The following is a 13,310-nucleotide window of genomic DNA, read 5'->3' on the forward strand; positions in this document are numbered from 1 at the left end:
GTGAACATACAATTGCTTACCTTGGGGTTATTACCAACATAAATCTGACCTTTTTCACGAACATCAGAAGGAAGTGATAAAGAAAGAAAATAAAGTACAGGCCGAACAAAAGCTCCACGGGAGTCTTTCCTCCCTGCTGCGGCTGTAATTAATCCTGAGGTGCTGTCAAAACAGGCATCTGACTCTCACTATCCACTGAAGACCACAAAATGAACCATATAACTACAGTAAGATGACCTGTTGTTCTTGGTTGTGTTTCAAAGCTGCACCCAACGGCCCTGGTTGTAATAGTTCAGAGTTGAACGCAGGTTCACCCACAAACCCCCCACTCAAATGAGATCTTTGTGTTGTGCAGCCTATGGGAACGACAGATATGCATGATGAGAAAGTTGGAGGCTGGAGTAAAGTGGTACTGTTGTCGTCATTCTCATCAAAAAAGTTTTGAAATGATACAGAAAGATGGCACCAATTACTGGATACTATTCAAACAGCATTATACATAAAATGGTGTAAATGATGGATACAAAATGTTTAGATGGAAGATAGAAGCTCTCGATACAACGTCTACATATATTATGTGTACGAACTTTTCCATCCACTTGTTCTCACAGGGGTCATAGGGTCAGTGTTGCTCTTTTCAGTGTAACATTTATTCTAATAAAGTTATTGCTAACTTTGTTTTCCTGCATTTTTACTTGCCCGCAGCAGACAGTTTAATTCAAAATTCATCTGACAGACCTTGTCGTGGAAAACATTTTGACATATTTTACATAAGAAAAACACAGATGTAAGCAATAATATTCATTTATTGTGCGTGCCTGTTTGTTTTCACACTGTCATGCCAAACTGGGATATTTTAAAAGAACCAAACCATGTCATTAATCACGTTTGTGCCTTATACAGTGGGTTAGACTGTGTTGGCATGCACAGACTTTAAAAGGCATCTGTCTGACTCACCTGTTAGTTTTGTGGCACATTGTTGAGGCGGAAGGAAGAAATAATGTGAGCAGAAGTCTAATTAGTCAGGAATAACCGGAAAGTCGTGCACAGAGCCTTCACAAGATGATTGACCGTGGGCTGCTTTTTGTACAGTAGCTCTAAGTCTCTGTGACCAGAACAAGGCCAGCCATGGAAACAGAGCGTAACCATGGCAACAGTTAGTGATGCCTCAAGCTGCCGGTGCAAGTTTACTCACCGGCTGATGAACCGTATGAGTTAAACTAACTAAAACAAAATTTAAAATTACATAAGTATCCCACCACGGTATCCAATGTTCTCATTTGGTTAGAGTTTATTTTAATTTAATACAGTTTTATTTGTTCATGTGCTTTCATCAGATGTAAGAAAGCCCAGAAACAGCTGTACTTCTTAAAGAAATTTAAGAAGGCAAAGTTCGCATGCCAAGCTCTTGTTAACGTTCGCAGAGGAGCAACAGACGGAAAAGGTAGAAGCAGACACACATGTGCAAGTCACAAACAAGTTTCAAGTCTTAACCTTCAAGTCTCAAGCAAGTCATGAGATACTATAGAGAGGATCGAGCAAGTCAAGTCCCTCGAGTCAGACTGGAGTCACGGGAGTCACAACTTAGATTTGACTTGACAAAATAAAAAAAAAAGACTTGAAATTTGATACCCTCCCCCAAGACCAAAGAATGAAGAAGAAGAAGAAGAAGAAGAAGAATGAATCCTGAATGAACAAACTTTAGCTCTATTTATTCTCAGCAAGTCAGCAGATCCACTTAGTTTGAACCAGTCTGACAGCATCCACTCAAGCTGCAGAAGAGAATCATGACGAACTATGTTACGTTATAATTAGCCTTTTCAAAACACGATTAACGCTGTGAAACAGTCACAGTTTGGTTAGGTTTGAGCACTAAAACTACTTGTTTAGGTTTAGGATAAAGTCATGTTTGGAGTTACAAAAACTACATGTACATTATATGACATCACTGAAATGACTTGCAGATCAAAAACCATGTGACAAAAGTGACACATCACTGAAGCAAGTCTTATTATGGAACTAGGCAGGTTTTGCTGCTCAGCACTGCTGACAGTTTTTTTTCCAGTGGCCTCTCCTGGTATTGCAGTGAAAGTTCCCCACCAGCCCACAAACCATTCCCCCCACAGGCTGCTAGAAAAGTAGTAAAAGTAAAAGAGATGTCTGTAAAACTGTTGACAGGATACAAAAAGGTCAGTTATGGATTTTTTATATTATGAACTTTTGATCCATCCAGCTTTGGAGTTAACAGCAAACTTCTCCCTCTACCTTCTGCACATGGCTCTGTTACACTCATACCTGTCCCCACACAACAATGGCAGGTAGGAACCAAATTAAGTCAAAGCCAAGGGGACATGAAAAATATACTTACTGCACATAAAACATATTTAAATGACATAATAATTTATGTGCTACAAATGGCAATAAAATAATAATGTATTTGCGAGGAAAACTCAACATTCACTTAAATTGTTCTGGAGATTGTGCAATGCTGTTTTCCTGTGAAACTCCAGCAGTGTTTTGTGGACTGAATTTTCATTTTTGGGTGAACTATCCCTTTAATGTACTTAGTTAATATAAGACTGAAGGCTGAGTGGAAGGCACTGAGGAGGGGAATCACTAAATCCACCGTGTCGTTTGTTGGCGCAAAGTAACTTCCTGCCCCTGTTGTCTGTTGCCAGGGCAACCGTCGTCCGCCGAGCATCATCTGCCTCCTGCGGCGCGTCCAGTCCGTCACGGGGAGGCGGCGCGTTTCGGTCTTTTGTCGCTCGTCGCCCACCCTGAGATCCCCTCATCACGGGCGGAGAGAGAAACCTGAGGCAGCTGGAGTGAAGATCTACTGCAGGAGAAGGTCGGGCTGCTGCACCTGACACGCTGAGACTGATTTTTACCGTTTCATCAACAGTTTCATCATCGTCACCATCATCATGAGGAAGATCACCGGCACACACTTGTTGTGCCTCGTCCTGCTCGCCTTCCCGCTGTCCTGGGCTGAGGACACGAAGAAAGACGTGAGGAAGACCGAGAATGACACAGGTGAGCTGTCTGCCTCTAAAAGGACATTTCGTGCAGCTTAAACAGAACAGATTAAAAAAAAAATTGTGGGTTCTCCATAGAACATAGTGTCCTGATGAAATGTATTTAATCTGTAATAAACCAGAGAATCCATGTGCTTGTTTTGCAAAAAAAAATGAGCAAATAAATATATTTGAAAGGGGAGACAGAGGTTGTTCCTACCCGTGTGGTTTATTACTGATATTTTAAAAGGCTGTTTATTTAAGAATGTTATTTTAGAACATCTAAATTAGGAAAAACGAGCCTCACATATGGTTGTAATTATTGAAATGAAGCCTTTTAAATTCTCCACTAGTGCATTTATGTGAAGTGCTGCAAAACTCAAGTAAACACCTGTTTTTTTATGGCACATGATGGTGAAATCTATTGGTTTCCAGGTTTTACTGCAGTTGGCATTGATGTGATTTAAGGCGGTTTGATCACAGCAGGAGAACAGAACCGAATTAGGGCTGCACCCAACAACTGGTGATTAATCTGTCAGTCATTATCTTTGTTGTTTGGGCTACAAAATGTAAGAAAATAGTGGAAAAAATGCCCATAAATGTCTTGTTTTGTCCACAACCCAAAGATGATCAGTTTACTGGCATAGAGTAAGAGTCTATAAAATGGCAAAACATTGTGAAAAAGAATGTGAAAACAATCAGGACATTAATTGATAATGAAAATGATTGTTAGTCGCAACCCTAATTAATACTAAAAGGAAGCGCTGTAAACATGAACAGGATGGGAGAAGATGAGGAGGCACCAGACTGGTTCCTGACGCTAAAGAAACTAACGGTGGTTCCCTGGAAAAGATATGAATGATCTGTCAGGGGGGAGAGCGAAGCGAGGATTAGCATCAGCAGGGGGAGAGGTATGAAAACCCACCAAGCTGAACATAGTTTTTCTTTATACAATATCACCGATGTCTTAACATCTGGCTGAAGATTATTCCCAAAGTGTCGAGCTGAACTGGAAGGGAAGATGCAGCGGCCATCAGTCATGAGACAGAGGGAAAGACGCCAGAGCCAAGAGGGAGGATTATTTTTTGATTTGTTGCCTTTGTGAACTTGCACTGATCCAGGATGTTAAAGACACGCTGAGATACAAGAGATGAGGATGTTGGAGGTGCCAGTGTCTGAGGCCAGCAGAGAGGAGGCGCTGAGCCAAATCATTTAGATTTCCATGGAACCGACTCACCGTCTTAACTGCTGTCTCTGCTTGTAGATAATACTAACACCACCAAAGCCCTCGGAATAAAGAAACACACTTATTGTCTTCCGGATACTTTTTGCATTGATCTGAAATGCAGCTGTCCTCTGTCCAAGCTGGACACACATAATAGAAATGCTCATACTTCAATGCAATGAAGAAACATAAATCAGCAGATGATCAACAGTAGAGGTGCCAAAATTTTAATATTGAATCGAAACCGAAACCAGAGGCAGAATCTGCAAAAGACGTCACAGCGTAGCTTTCCAGCTGTTGTGTTTCTAAAACTTTTTGCAGCGTGTACCACCTCAGAAAATATTGAGCTCTCCAAGTTACCACCTTACTGTTTTGTGCCATTTGGTTCTAGCAGGCAGGGTGGAAAACTTGGAAAGTCCAAACTTATTTAAGGAATCTCACCTTTTCTGTTTTTTATTTGAAATTCTATAGTATTTTGTATTTTGACAGTATTTTATGTTTCTAATTTAATTAATTTAATTTTTAAAAACTATTTCCGGTATTTCTCTGCAGAACATTGAAGAGAGCTTGTGTACCACCATTGGCACATGAACCACAGTTTGATAATCAAGGATAGAGAATTTAAAGAATTTGAAAACGTAAATGACAGCTATCAGAGCAGAATGATCTGTTGACCTCCTCAAATTGAGACTTGCTAGGCACCAGTGCTTAAAGTTTAAATCAAAAATATACTGGACTCAAAAGTAAAATGGATTTGGAGACACCACTAATCAACTGTCTGTCAGCCAAAATCGTGTCAAAAGATAAATACCGTGGCAGTTTGATTAAAAAACTTGACTTTTACTACTTTTAATACTGTCTACCCCCTCAAAGTGCAGCCGTCAAAAATGTTTTGTACGTCCCCTGAACGTGACATGAAATGCATGCTTTATATTTTAATCATTTAATTTCAATCCTTTCACTTTCAGTAGCATGTATTTACTCAGCTGCTGTGACAAACTGCTGGGTCAGGTTAGGAATGACAACTTGTAGAAAGCTACTGGTTACACGGCAACTAGCAGCACCTAACAAGAGCGACCGACCACAAAGTGTTAGCTATAATGTTTCGGTGGCCAACTCTGCATTTTCATGTGGAAGCCAGATGGAAAAGCCATGACTGGAAAAAAAAATGCTGTATGGTTAAGGAGAAGTTTTCTGGAAAAATGGATCAACATTTTCTTTGGACCTCGGGGGACAGATAAAGTGATCTGCCCCGTCAACAAAATTTATGTCAAACGCCATTAAGAGACCAGTCACAAATCCTACAAGATCATGGGTTTTCCTCTGGGGCCTTCAATCATTTGCTGGCTCCCTAAACTTGCGTGACCACAGGACATGACATAGAAGTTTTAAGAACCCTAAAGTTTTGGAAATGTTGTCGTCACTTAGTTTGTGAAAAGAATCCTCCGTCCACAGAGACCACCTCCTTAAAGAAGGCTGCCTCTTTCTCAAGAGGTTATTACAACCTCCTTTAGCATCATAATATATGTTGTCAGAAACTTTTAACTCATCTTCTTCTTTGGGGTAACTTTTGACTCTGAGCGGCGCCCTCTGGTATATATACCCGATATATTGCTTAACAACAACATAAAGGATGCATGTCAGCAGTGATGTTGTGTGTGATGTTGGTCCTTGTTGGAACCTGACATATCTATTTTCAAAGGAGGCATAAAAGAGCCTTTATCATCAAAACTTTAAGAACTTGGCTTAAAGGTTGGCATGGCAACCAGCATCACCAGCACCAGAGCCCTTTCCTCACCACCCCGGTAGTGATATACACCTAATAACTGCACCAGCCCTTCTTAGGGTTGGGCAAAATGTTAAAATTTTCCAGTCGACCATCGTCAGTCTCCTCAAGACCCAGCTCAGAGCACTCGTGGTCCGGCTGAGTGGACGAATCCTGTGCCACTGGATGAGAGCGCGGCACGGAGCAGATCCTTACATTAGCAAAATAAGATGGCAAATGTAAACCGGTGATGGATTCAGCCCATCGTCGAAGGCGATAAATTCATCCAATCACCCAACCTTTGCCTTCCTCCCATCAACATGTACTTAAAGTAAATATTTACACGTCTTACTGACAATAACTCTGTCATGACTTATGAATACGTGACAAAGGAACCGATTGGACACCCCCAACACACACCACGTTCACCAGCGGTGGGAAAGTCCAGCAAGTTGTCAGTTTCAGATACACTGGACAATAAACACAGTTTTGACCCATGTATAACAAACATCCACAAATTCTGCCAGCAGAGCCTCTCTGCCATTTTCATACTCAAAGCTCTTTCTGTTGCCTCCCTGCTTCACAAAAGTGTAATCTAATCTATCCATAATACTCCACTACTCCCCATTTTCTCACCATGCTGTCTGTCTCCAACAAGAACAAGATGTCTCCCAGCCCCCGACCTCTTTGATCTCAATAACAGACCCATCACTCGCATGGCATTCACCCTCGACCCACCACTACCCATAACACCCCCTCATCCTATTTTTCACTCTACTCTCACTCTTAAGTTCAGTTTCCTCTGCTAAATCACATAACCCACTAACCAAAGGAACACCCCCGTTTTCTCTACAAATGCATGTAAATGTAGAATATGATCAAACACTAATGGTATGCATCCACAGGATCTTTCATTTCCACTATGTAAAGTAGTTTTGCAAAGCCTTCTGGAAGTACTGTGGAATTTACACCATGCTGACAGCTCCTCATTTGCATATTTTGCAGTGGTAATTTATGCAAATAATAGGCATCTGGATTGACTCTGGAAACACTTGAAAACAAACCGTTGTTGAAGATAGAATCAGCAGATGCATGGTTTATTTCTTGCCTTAAATGTTTTCAGAAACTCATTTCAGTGAACTTTTTCTGTAGTGTGAGAGAAAGTCTCCAGACGAGCCACAGTGTTTGTCCAATTTGAAATCTGGGAGCAGACAGCCCATGAGTGAAAGAATTTGTCCAATCAGGTGCAGTCAGGAAGTTTTCCCACGGTTGTAGGAGGGTGCAGACTTTATATTTTCTTTATTGGTCAGTAGTCATGAAAGAGAAATTCATAACTCCTGTGTCAGGATATCCAAACCTTCTCTTATCACATAGGAACAATATGCAGAGGGACTCAGCTTGCAGGTCCATTGCTGAGATTATTGGATAGTTGCACCCCCATCAAGCATCCAATGCTGGGAAGTGGCGTGACCTCTTGTGCCCAGAAACACCCCTGTGGACACGTACCGTGAGAGTCTGCAGCCATGCTAGCAGCTCTGCAAGGCAGGACTTAGACACAGTGGTGCATTGAGCAAAATACTGTCATCAGCTAACATGCTGATGTTTACCATATATAATTTATATAATGTCATTTTTAATTTAGTGCCAACATTTTTAAGTTGGCACTAAACTGGCTGTCACTGGTTTTGCAAGTATTTATTCACAAACAAAACTAATAAAAAGTATAGGACAAATTTAAATTTGTCTTTTGAGGTCTGTGATTCCTTCAAGAGGTAAACAAAAACAACTTGTCATTTCTAGCTGACGACGGTGGATTTAGGCAGGTAAAATAATGACTCACAAGCAGATTTCATAAGTGTAGCTGGCTGATATGATCTGATGTGATGTGAGCTAATGCTAATGCTAACTCAGTTTGAGTCAGCTGAGAAGTCGCCACCTGATGTTTTAATGTTTCCATCTGACATGTTTTAAAACAAGAACCCTGTGAAAGTGTTTATGTAATGTTAGCTAACAGCTGCATACATGATATCATTTTAATGCTAAAAGACTGAGGCTAAAGCTAGCTTACATCTCAGCAAACATTGGTCAGATGGTGAAATACAGCAGGTATATCTACATGATAGATGACAGAAATACACTCATTAACAAGGGAAAAGGAAGTGCAGGGACTCAATTAGTGCAGCAGATCTTGAGATGGGTCACCCAGCCAGACCAGCTGGAAGAGAGTTGAAATAAGAACTAAGCTAATCTGGCTTAGACCTGAGACAGCGAGCCAGAGAGAGATGCATTGTTGTCAACCCACTTTGATTCTGCATCAGCCCACATCCTCCTCCTTAAACCCCAACAGAACAAATGCAGATGCAGAGGGATCTAACAAGTTTGTCTGGAGGTAAAGTTACTGCAGCGAGTAAGCTAGTGTTTTAGAGAGATGACGAAAAAGACACTACCATCCAGACTCATGAAACGCTCAGAGCCTCCTGCACACCTTCAACATGGAGAGAAATGAAAAGCTTGGCAGCACTAGTTACAGTTGCTAAGCTATGATTGGACAGTTGTGGGACTTAAAAAAAAAGGGTAAATTCATCCAATATTTGTTGAAGCATTTTGCTCACAAACACAAATGTCCAGTTGCTGGTGCTGCTAGAGAAAAGGACAGGGAATCACCAAAGTCACAAAGATTTGTCACCTAGGGGTCATGATTGTCTCTACAAAACTTCCTGGACATCCATACACTTTGTGTTGAGATATTCAATTCTTGACCAAAGTGGTGGACCAACACTACAGTTCAGAACACCACTCATTATATCAGCCGTAAGTTGAAGAAATGAAACCAAGACATTGTTTTGCAAGTCAAGAAAGTCTCAAGTCTTTGTACTCGAGTCCCAAGTCTTAATTCCTGAGCTTTGAGTTTTGAGTCCTAAACAAGTCTCAGCCTCGACTTACTGGTCTTAGTGCTGCTTCAAATATCAAACAAAGTTGGACGTCATTGTGTCTCCATCTGTAATTTTGCATATTGTAATGTTGTTATTGGTACAACTATTTATCTTTTAATTACAAAAATTCAGTCAGACAACTCACATTTGTGACTGTTTATTGCAGGAGCAGAACATAGTTAGTTTGTTGTCCAGGCCCCGACGTCTTCACTCCTACACAGATTATGTTTGCATGGAGATACTGAGGAGTGATGAACACGTGTCTTGAAGCCCCATTCGGTGGATGCTGGGGTGTTGATGGGGCTGAATGAACAGGCAGTGATGCTGATGCAAAGCAGAGGGTGAGATGGGAGGTTTTAGTGGTTTAAATAGACCGCCAGATTGGAAGGGTGTGTTTGGTTTGTGCTACAGAGTGTGAGGCGTGTCACATGTGATTGCAGCTTGAGTTGACAGTTCATCTCACTTGCAGGCAACTATGAGATACTCCAATGTTAGTAATTACTGTGGATACAGACTTTTTAAACAGCAGACTTTTTCATTTTTGGGCTTGGGGGAAGTTTCTAAGTATTTTCATGCCAGCAGGCTCAAGTCCAAGTCAAGTGACAAGTCATCTGTGTTAAAAGTCCAAGTCGAGTTGCAAGGCTTTTGTTAAGTCGAGTCTAAAGTCATCAAATTTCGAGTCCAAATGCGTGACTCTCTAAGTTCTACAAATAGACTTGGCCACTATCACATTGCTGAAAAATTGATGACACATTTTCCAGTCTACTTTACAAGCTGTTCAAAGAAAACACAGACTGTTTGGGTTAGTGACTCTGATTCTTCATTTTTGTTTTAAATATTTGAGGGTGTTTTTATGGCTTTACTTGATTGGACAGCTGAATTGAGGACAGGACAGAGGGGAGAGAGACAGAGTAGGGGGTGGGGGTGATGTGCAACGAAGGACTGCAGGTGGAAGTCAAACCCTGGGCCACAGCAGAGGACTGTAGACGTCCAGTTGTTGAGTAATAAATTCTCCCAACAGGCCGACAAATTTTGCAGAAAGGGAGGATGGAAGGGGGATCACAAAAAACAGTAAATACATTTTAAACATCTGTTTCAGTGGTAATGGTTGATGAAGTCTTGATAAAACTCTGCCCAGTGGTTACATAAGGACGGACATAGACAAATCATAGAACAGAAACCAATAAAGCACAGACTCTCAAACTGTTCTTCCTCAGACGGGGCCTTATAAAGGTCAACCAGGTCAAGAAGGACAAAAAAAACTTACATTTCACACTTCATCATTTTCTAGGAATATGTTCAGTGGATTCTGGATTTAAAACTCCTCTGAGAGTCCCATAGTTGAGGCATAAGCTCCTGTTTCCAAATACAGGCCTGCAGATCTCTCTGAAGATTCCTCCTCATGGAAGGATTCCTGAATTTTCAAGTCAGTGAGGCTGTTTTCTTGCCTAAGTTTGGAGCTACGAATTCCAGTTTTTCTAAAAAGGTGTGAGTACGCCAAGTTTTCTATCATCGCCAGCTATTTAGCTCACAATGCACTGGACCTTTCACTCAGCTTCTTGTGGTGAACCCATATCGCAACGACCGCCAGCTCCCCACTCAGACCCTGGCTTCAGGCAACGGTCCCAGAAGTCTGTTTGTTCATTTGTGGTCGATTCATACGGGGGTCGTATGTAGTGTGAAAATCAAGCTTACTGTGGTTAGACGTGATCACAGCAGTGTATAATGGTTTTTCTGTCATGTTCAACTCTAGTTTGGAGCCAGGTGAAGACCAGACGACTGTTTGCGAGGCGGAAGACATCTCCACCACAGGAAAGTCACATCCCTGTAAGCTTTCTTTGTTCTTCTGTCTTTTTTTTATTTATTTTCAGTAATGCATGCTTACGAATGCTGAAAATTAGAAGTTTTTGACACAAAGGCTGTGTTTAAATGTAAATTTAGTGGGCAGCTGGCAGTTTAATATCGGTTGCATGTGTCTTGGGATTGGTGGGTTTCAACCCAAATGTTCCCTTTAAAATTTGCCTTCAGAAGCTTCGTGTTTAACATTAGTCATGAAAACAATATGCTGACTCAGGTATTTAAAACCAAGACATAACTTTTGATGGCAGCTTCATGTCAGCAAATAGATTCTTTCATGTGTTTTGTAGTCAATTAAACAGATCTGGACACCCCTGGAATCTGATTGGCCACCCCGTTATCCTCAAGTATAATTGGCTGTCTGTCCAGTGAGAGGTGGGATCTCAGTTTGAACCAGTCAAAAAATTCAGAAAATGTCCCTGCATCCCACAGGTCAGTCAGATGACTGGATTAAAAACAAGGTTTAGTTTTGTTAGTCTGCGTGTGGTGAAGAATCTCCCAAACAATGGAAGTGAAGGGTTAACAGTTTTCGAACATAAAAACCGACTGGAAAAAAAAAAAAAATAAAGTCCTAAAGTCCCAACATGCTGTTTGCACACCTTCAGACATTGTGCACGGGAACGTGGCTCCAGGCTAAAGATCTACAGTGAAGATTCAGGCTAAAAACATGGTGGAAGTAATATTTTTTTTAGCCAACTTCACATGTCGGGGCTTTAGGAGATTTGGATTACACCAGACGAGCAGCATGGAGGCATTTTATGGTTTTATTCTGTTGTTTTTTATGTTTGAAAACTAGTCACCATTGTTTGTGAGATTCTGCAATACTGTTTTCCTGTGAAACTCCAGCAGTGTTTCGTAGACTAACAAAATAAAGCTGACCCTTTCCCTCTCCCTGGCAGCGACAGGGACATTACATGGGGGTAATTTGAACTGGCAACAATAAAACTGGGAGAAAAATAAAATAAAAATACTACTAATACTATTGCTAATAAGAATAAGAATAGTAGTAGTAGTAGTAGTAGTAGTAGTACAGCCTAAAACCTTGAAATATGACCCAAACCTGACTTAAACCCGTCGGTTCAGGCACAGATCTCAGCCTCTCGGCAGGTTTTGTACGGTGGGTTCATCTTAGCATTTTAAATGCAAACAGCTGCCTGTGTTCTGAAAACGACGCTGATGAGAACAGAAAAAGCACACTGCTCTAAAAATACAAACTCTGGAGTTGCCTGTCTTACTGCCTGCCAAACTCCATTAACATTTTCTCCAATTTAACTGTTCTAAACATCTACACCTTCTAAAAGATTATTGATTTCATGACTCATAGACAGACACTTACTCATTTGGCGAAACATTCTGCATTAATTTGAAATCTAATTGATGTGAAACAGGCAAACAAAAACAAGTTAGTTACGGACTGGAACAGAAGTCTCCAAGGAGGACACCGCGGCTGTAGTGTTGTCGTCAGAGAGGCGACATATTGAGGTCATTTTATGATTTAGTACAGTAGCACAGTAAGTCAGTTTTTTGTTTGAACGATGCTTATCATGAGCCAAAGGGTCTGTGGAGATTTTATCTTGAGATATTTCATATAAAAGCTCTCCAAGTGAATTCTCTCTCTGTCTCTGCGGGTTTCAGAGACACAAGTCAAACCTCATGGCCCCCGCGCGTCGCTGCGGCCGCCTGATGGAGGGCTGCTCCTCTCACGTGCCGTGCTGCGACCCCTGCGCCTCCTGCCGCTGTCGCCTCTTCAACACCATCTGCCACTGCTGGAGAATGAACCCGCTGTGCTTAAAGAAGACGTAGATGAAGCACAAACACAAACACACATGCACAGACACAGACACAGCACCTGGACATATACAGTGGTAAGACATATTTACACACACACACACACACACACACACACACACACACACACACTGCCACCTGGCCTGTGGGGGTTCCTCTATTAGAACACTGCTGAAGTTCAGAGAAAATAATTACTCATCAACATAAACTAGAAACATTTGGGAAAACCACAAAACAGAAGTGAAAATTATTTCTGCAGCTTCAACACTTCAGTGATAGAACACTCTTAAAAATAAGGGTTTCAGATGTTCCTCCTGAACAGCTGAGGTTCTACCCAGAACCATTTCCTTGTAAGACTAAAGGATCCATTCATTCGTTATTACATTAAAGCACCTTTTTAGTAGACAGAGTTCTTCAAGGTCGTTGACAGAACGATTGTTAAAAGATGGTCACACTTAAATATTTTCAAATGAAGACACATCTGGAATCTCCCTAATAAATTATCTTCACATCTGGAGCATATTTTACTTAATGTATCATATACAATATGGTTCTTCAAAGAACCCTCAGAAAAGGGTTGTAGGTGAAACGCTTATCCAGAAAATAACTTTGGATCCCCCTAGATGGGTTCTAGATGAAATCTCTGGGATATTAAATGGTTCTTGGTAGAAACTCCTGAGTGGGTTCTAAATGAAACTATTGGAATATAAAATGGTTCCCAGTAGAAC

General features: G+C 41.1%; 1 protein-coding gene across 1 annotated transcript; it reads left to right on the forward strand.

Annotated features, from left to right (window-relative positions):
• Window positions 1-2,639: 2,639 nt before the first annotated feature.
• On the forward strand, window positions 2,640-13,310 carry asip2b (agouti signaling protein, nonagouti homolog (mouse) 2b). The gene is made up of 4 exons (XM_084732267.1): window positions 2,640-2,848; window positions 2,903-3,033; window positions 10,691-10,764; window positions 12,430-13,310. Exons 2-4 carry the CDS (start codon window positions 2,925-2,927, stop codon window positions 12,595-12,597), a joined length of 351 nt encoding a protein of 116 aa, XP_084588393.1. The 5' UTR covers window positions 2,640-2,848; window positions 2,903-2,924; the 3' UTR covers window positions 12,598-13,310.

This window comes from Lutjanus erythropterus, chromosome 12 (assembly GCF_056507025.1).
Source record: "Lutjanus erythropterus isolate fLutEry1 chromosome 12, fLutEry1.hap2, whole genome shotgun sequence".
Lineage (NCBI taxonomy): Eukaryota > Metazoa > Chordata > Actinopteri > Lutjaniformes > Lutjanidae > Lutjanus > Lutjanus erythropterus.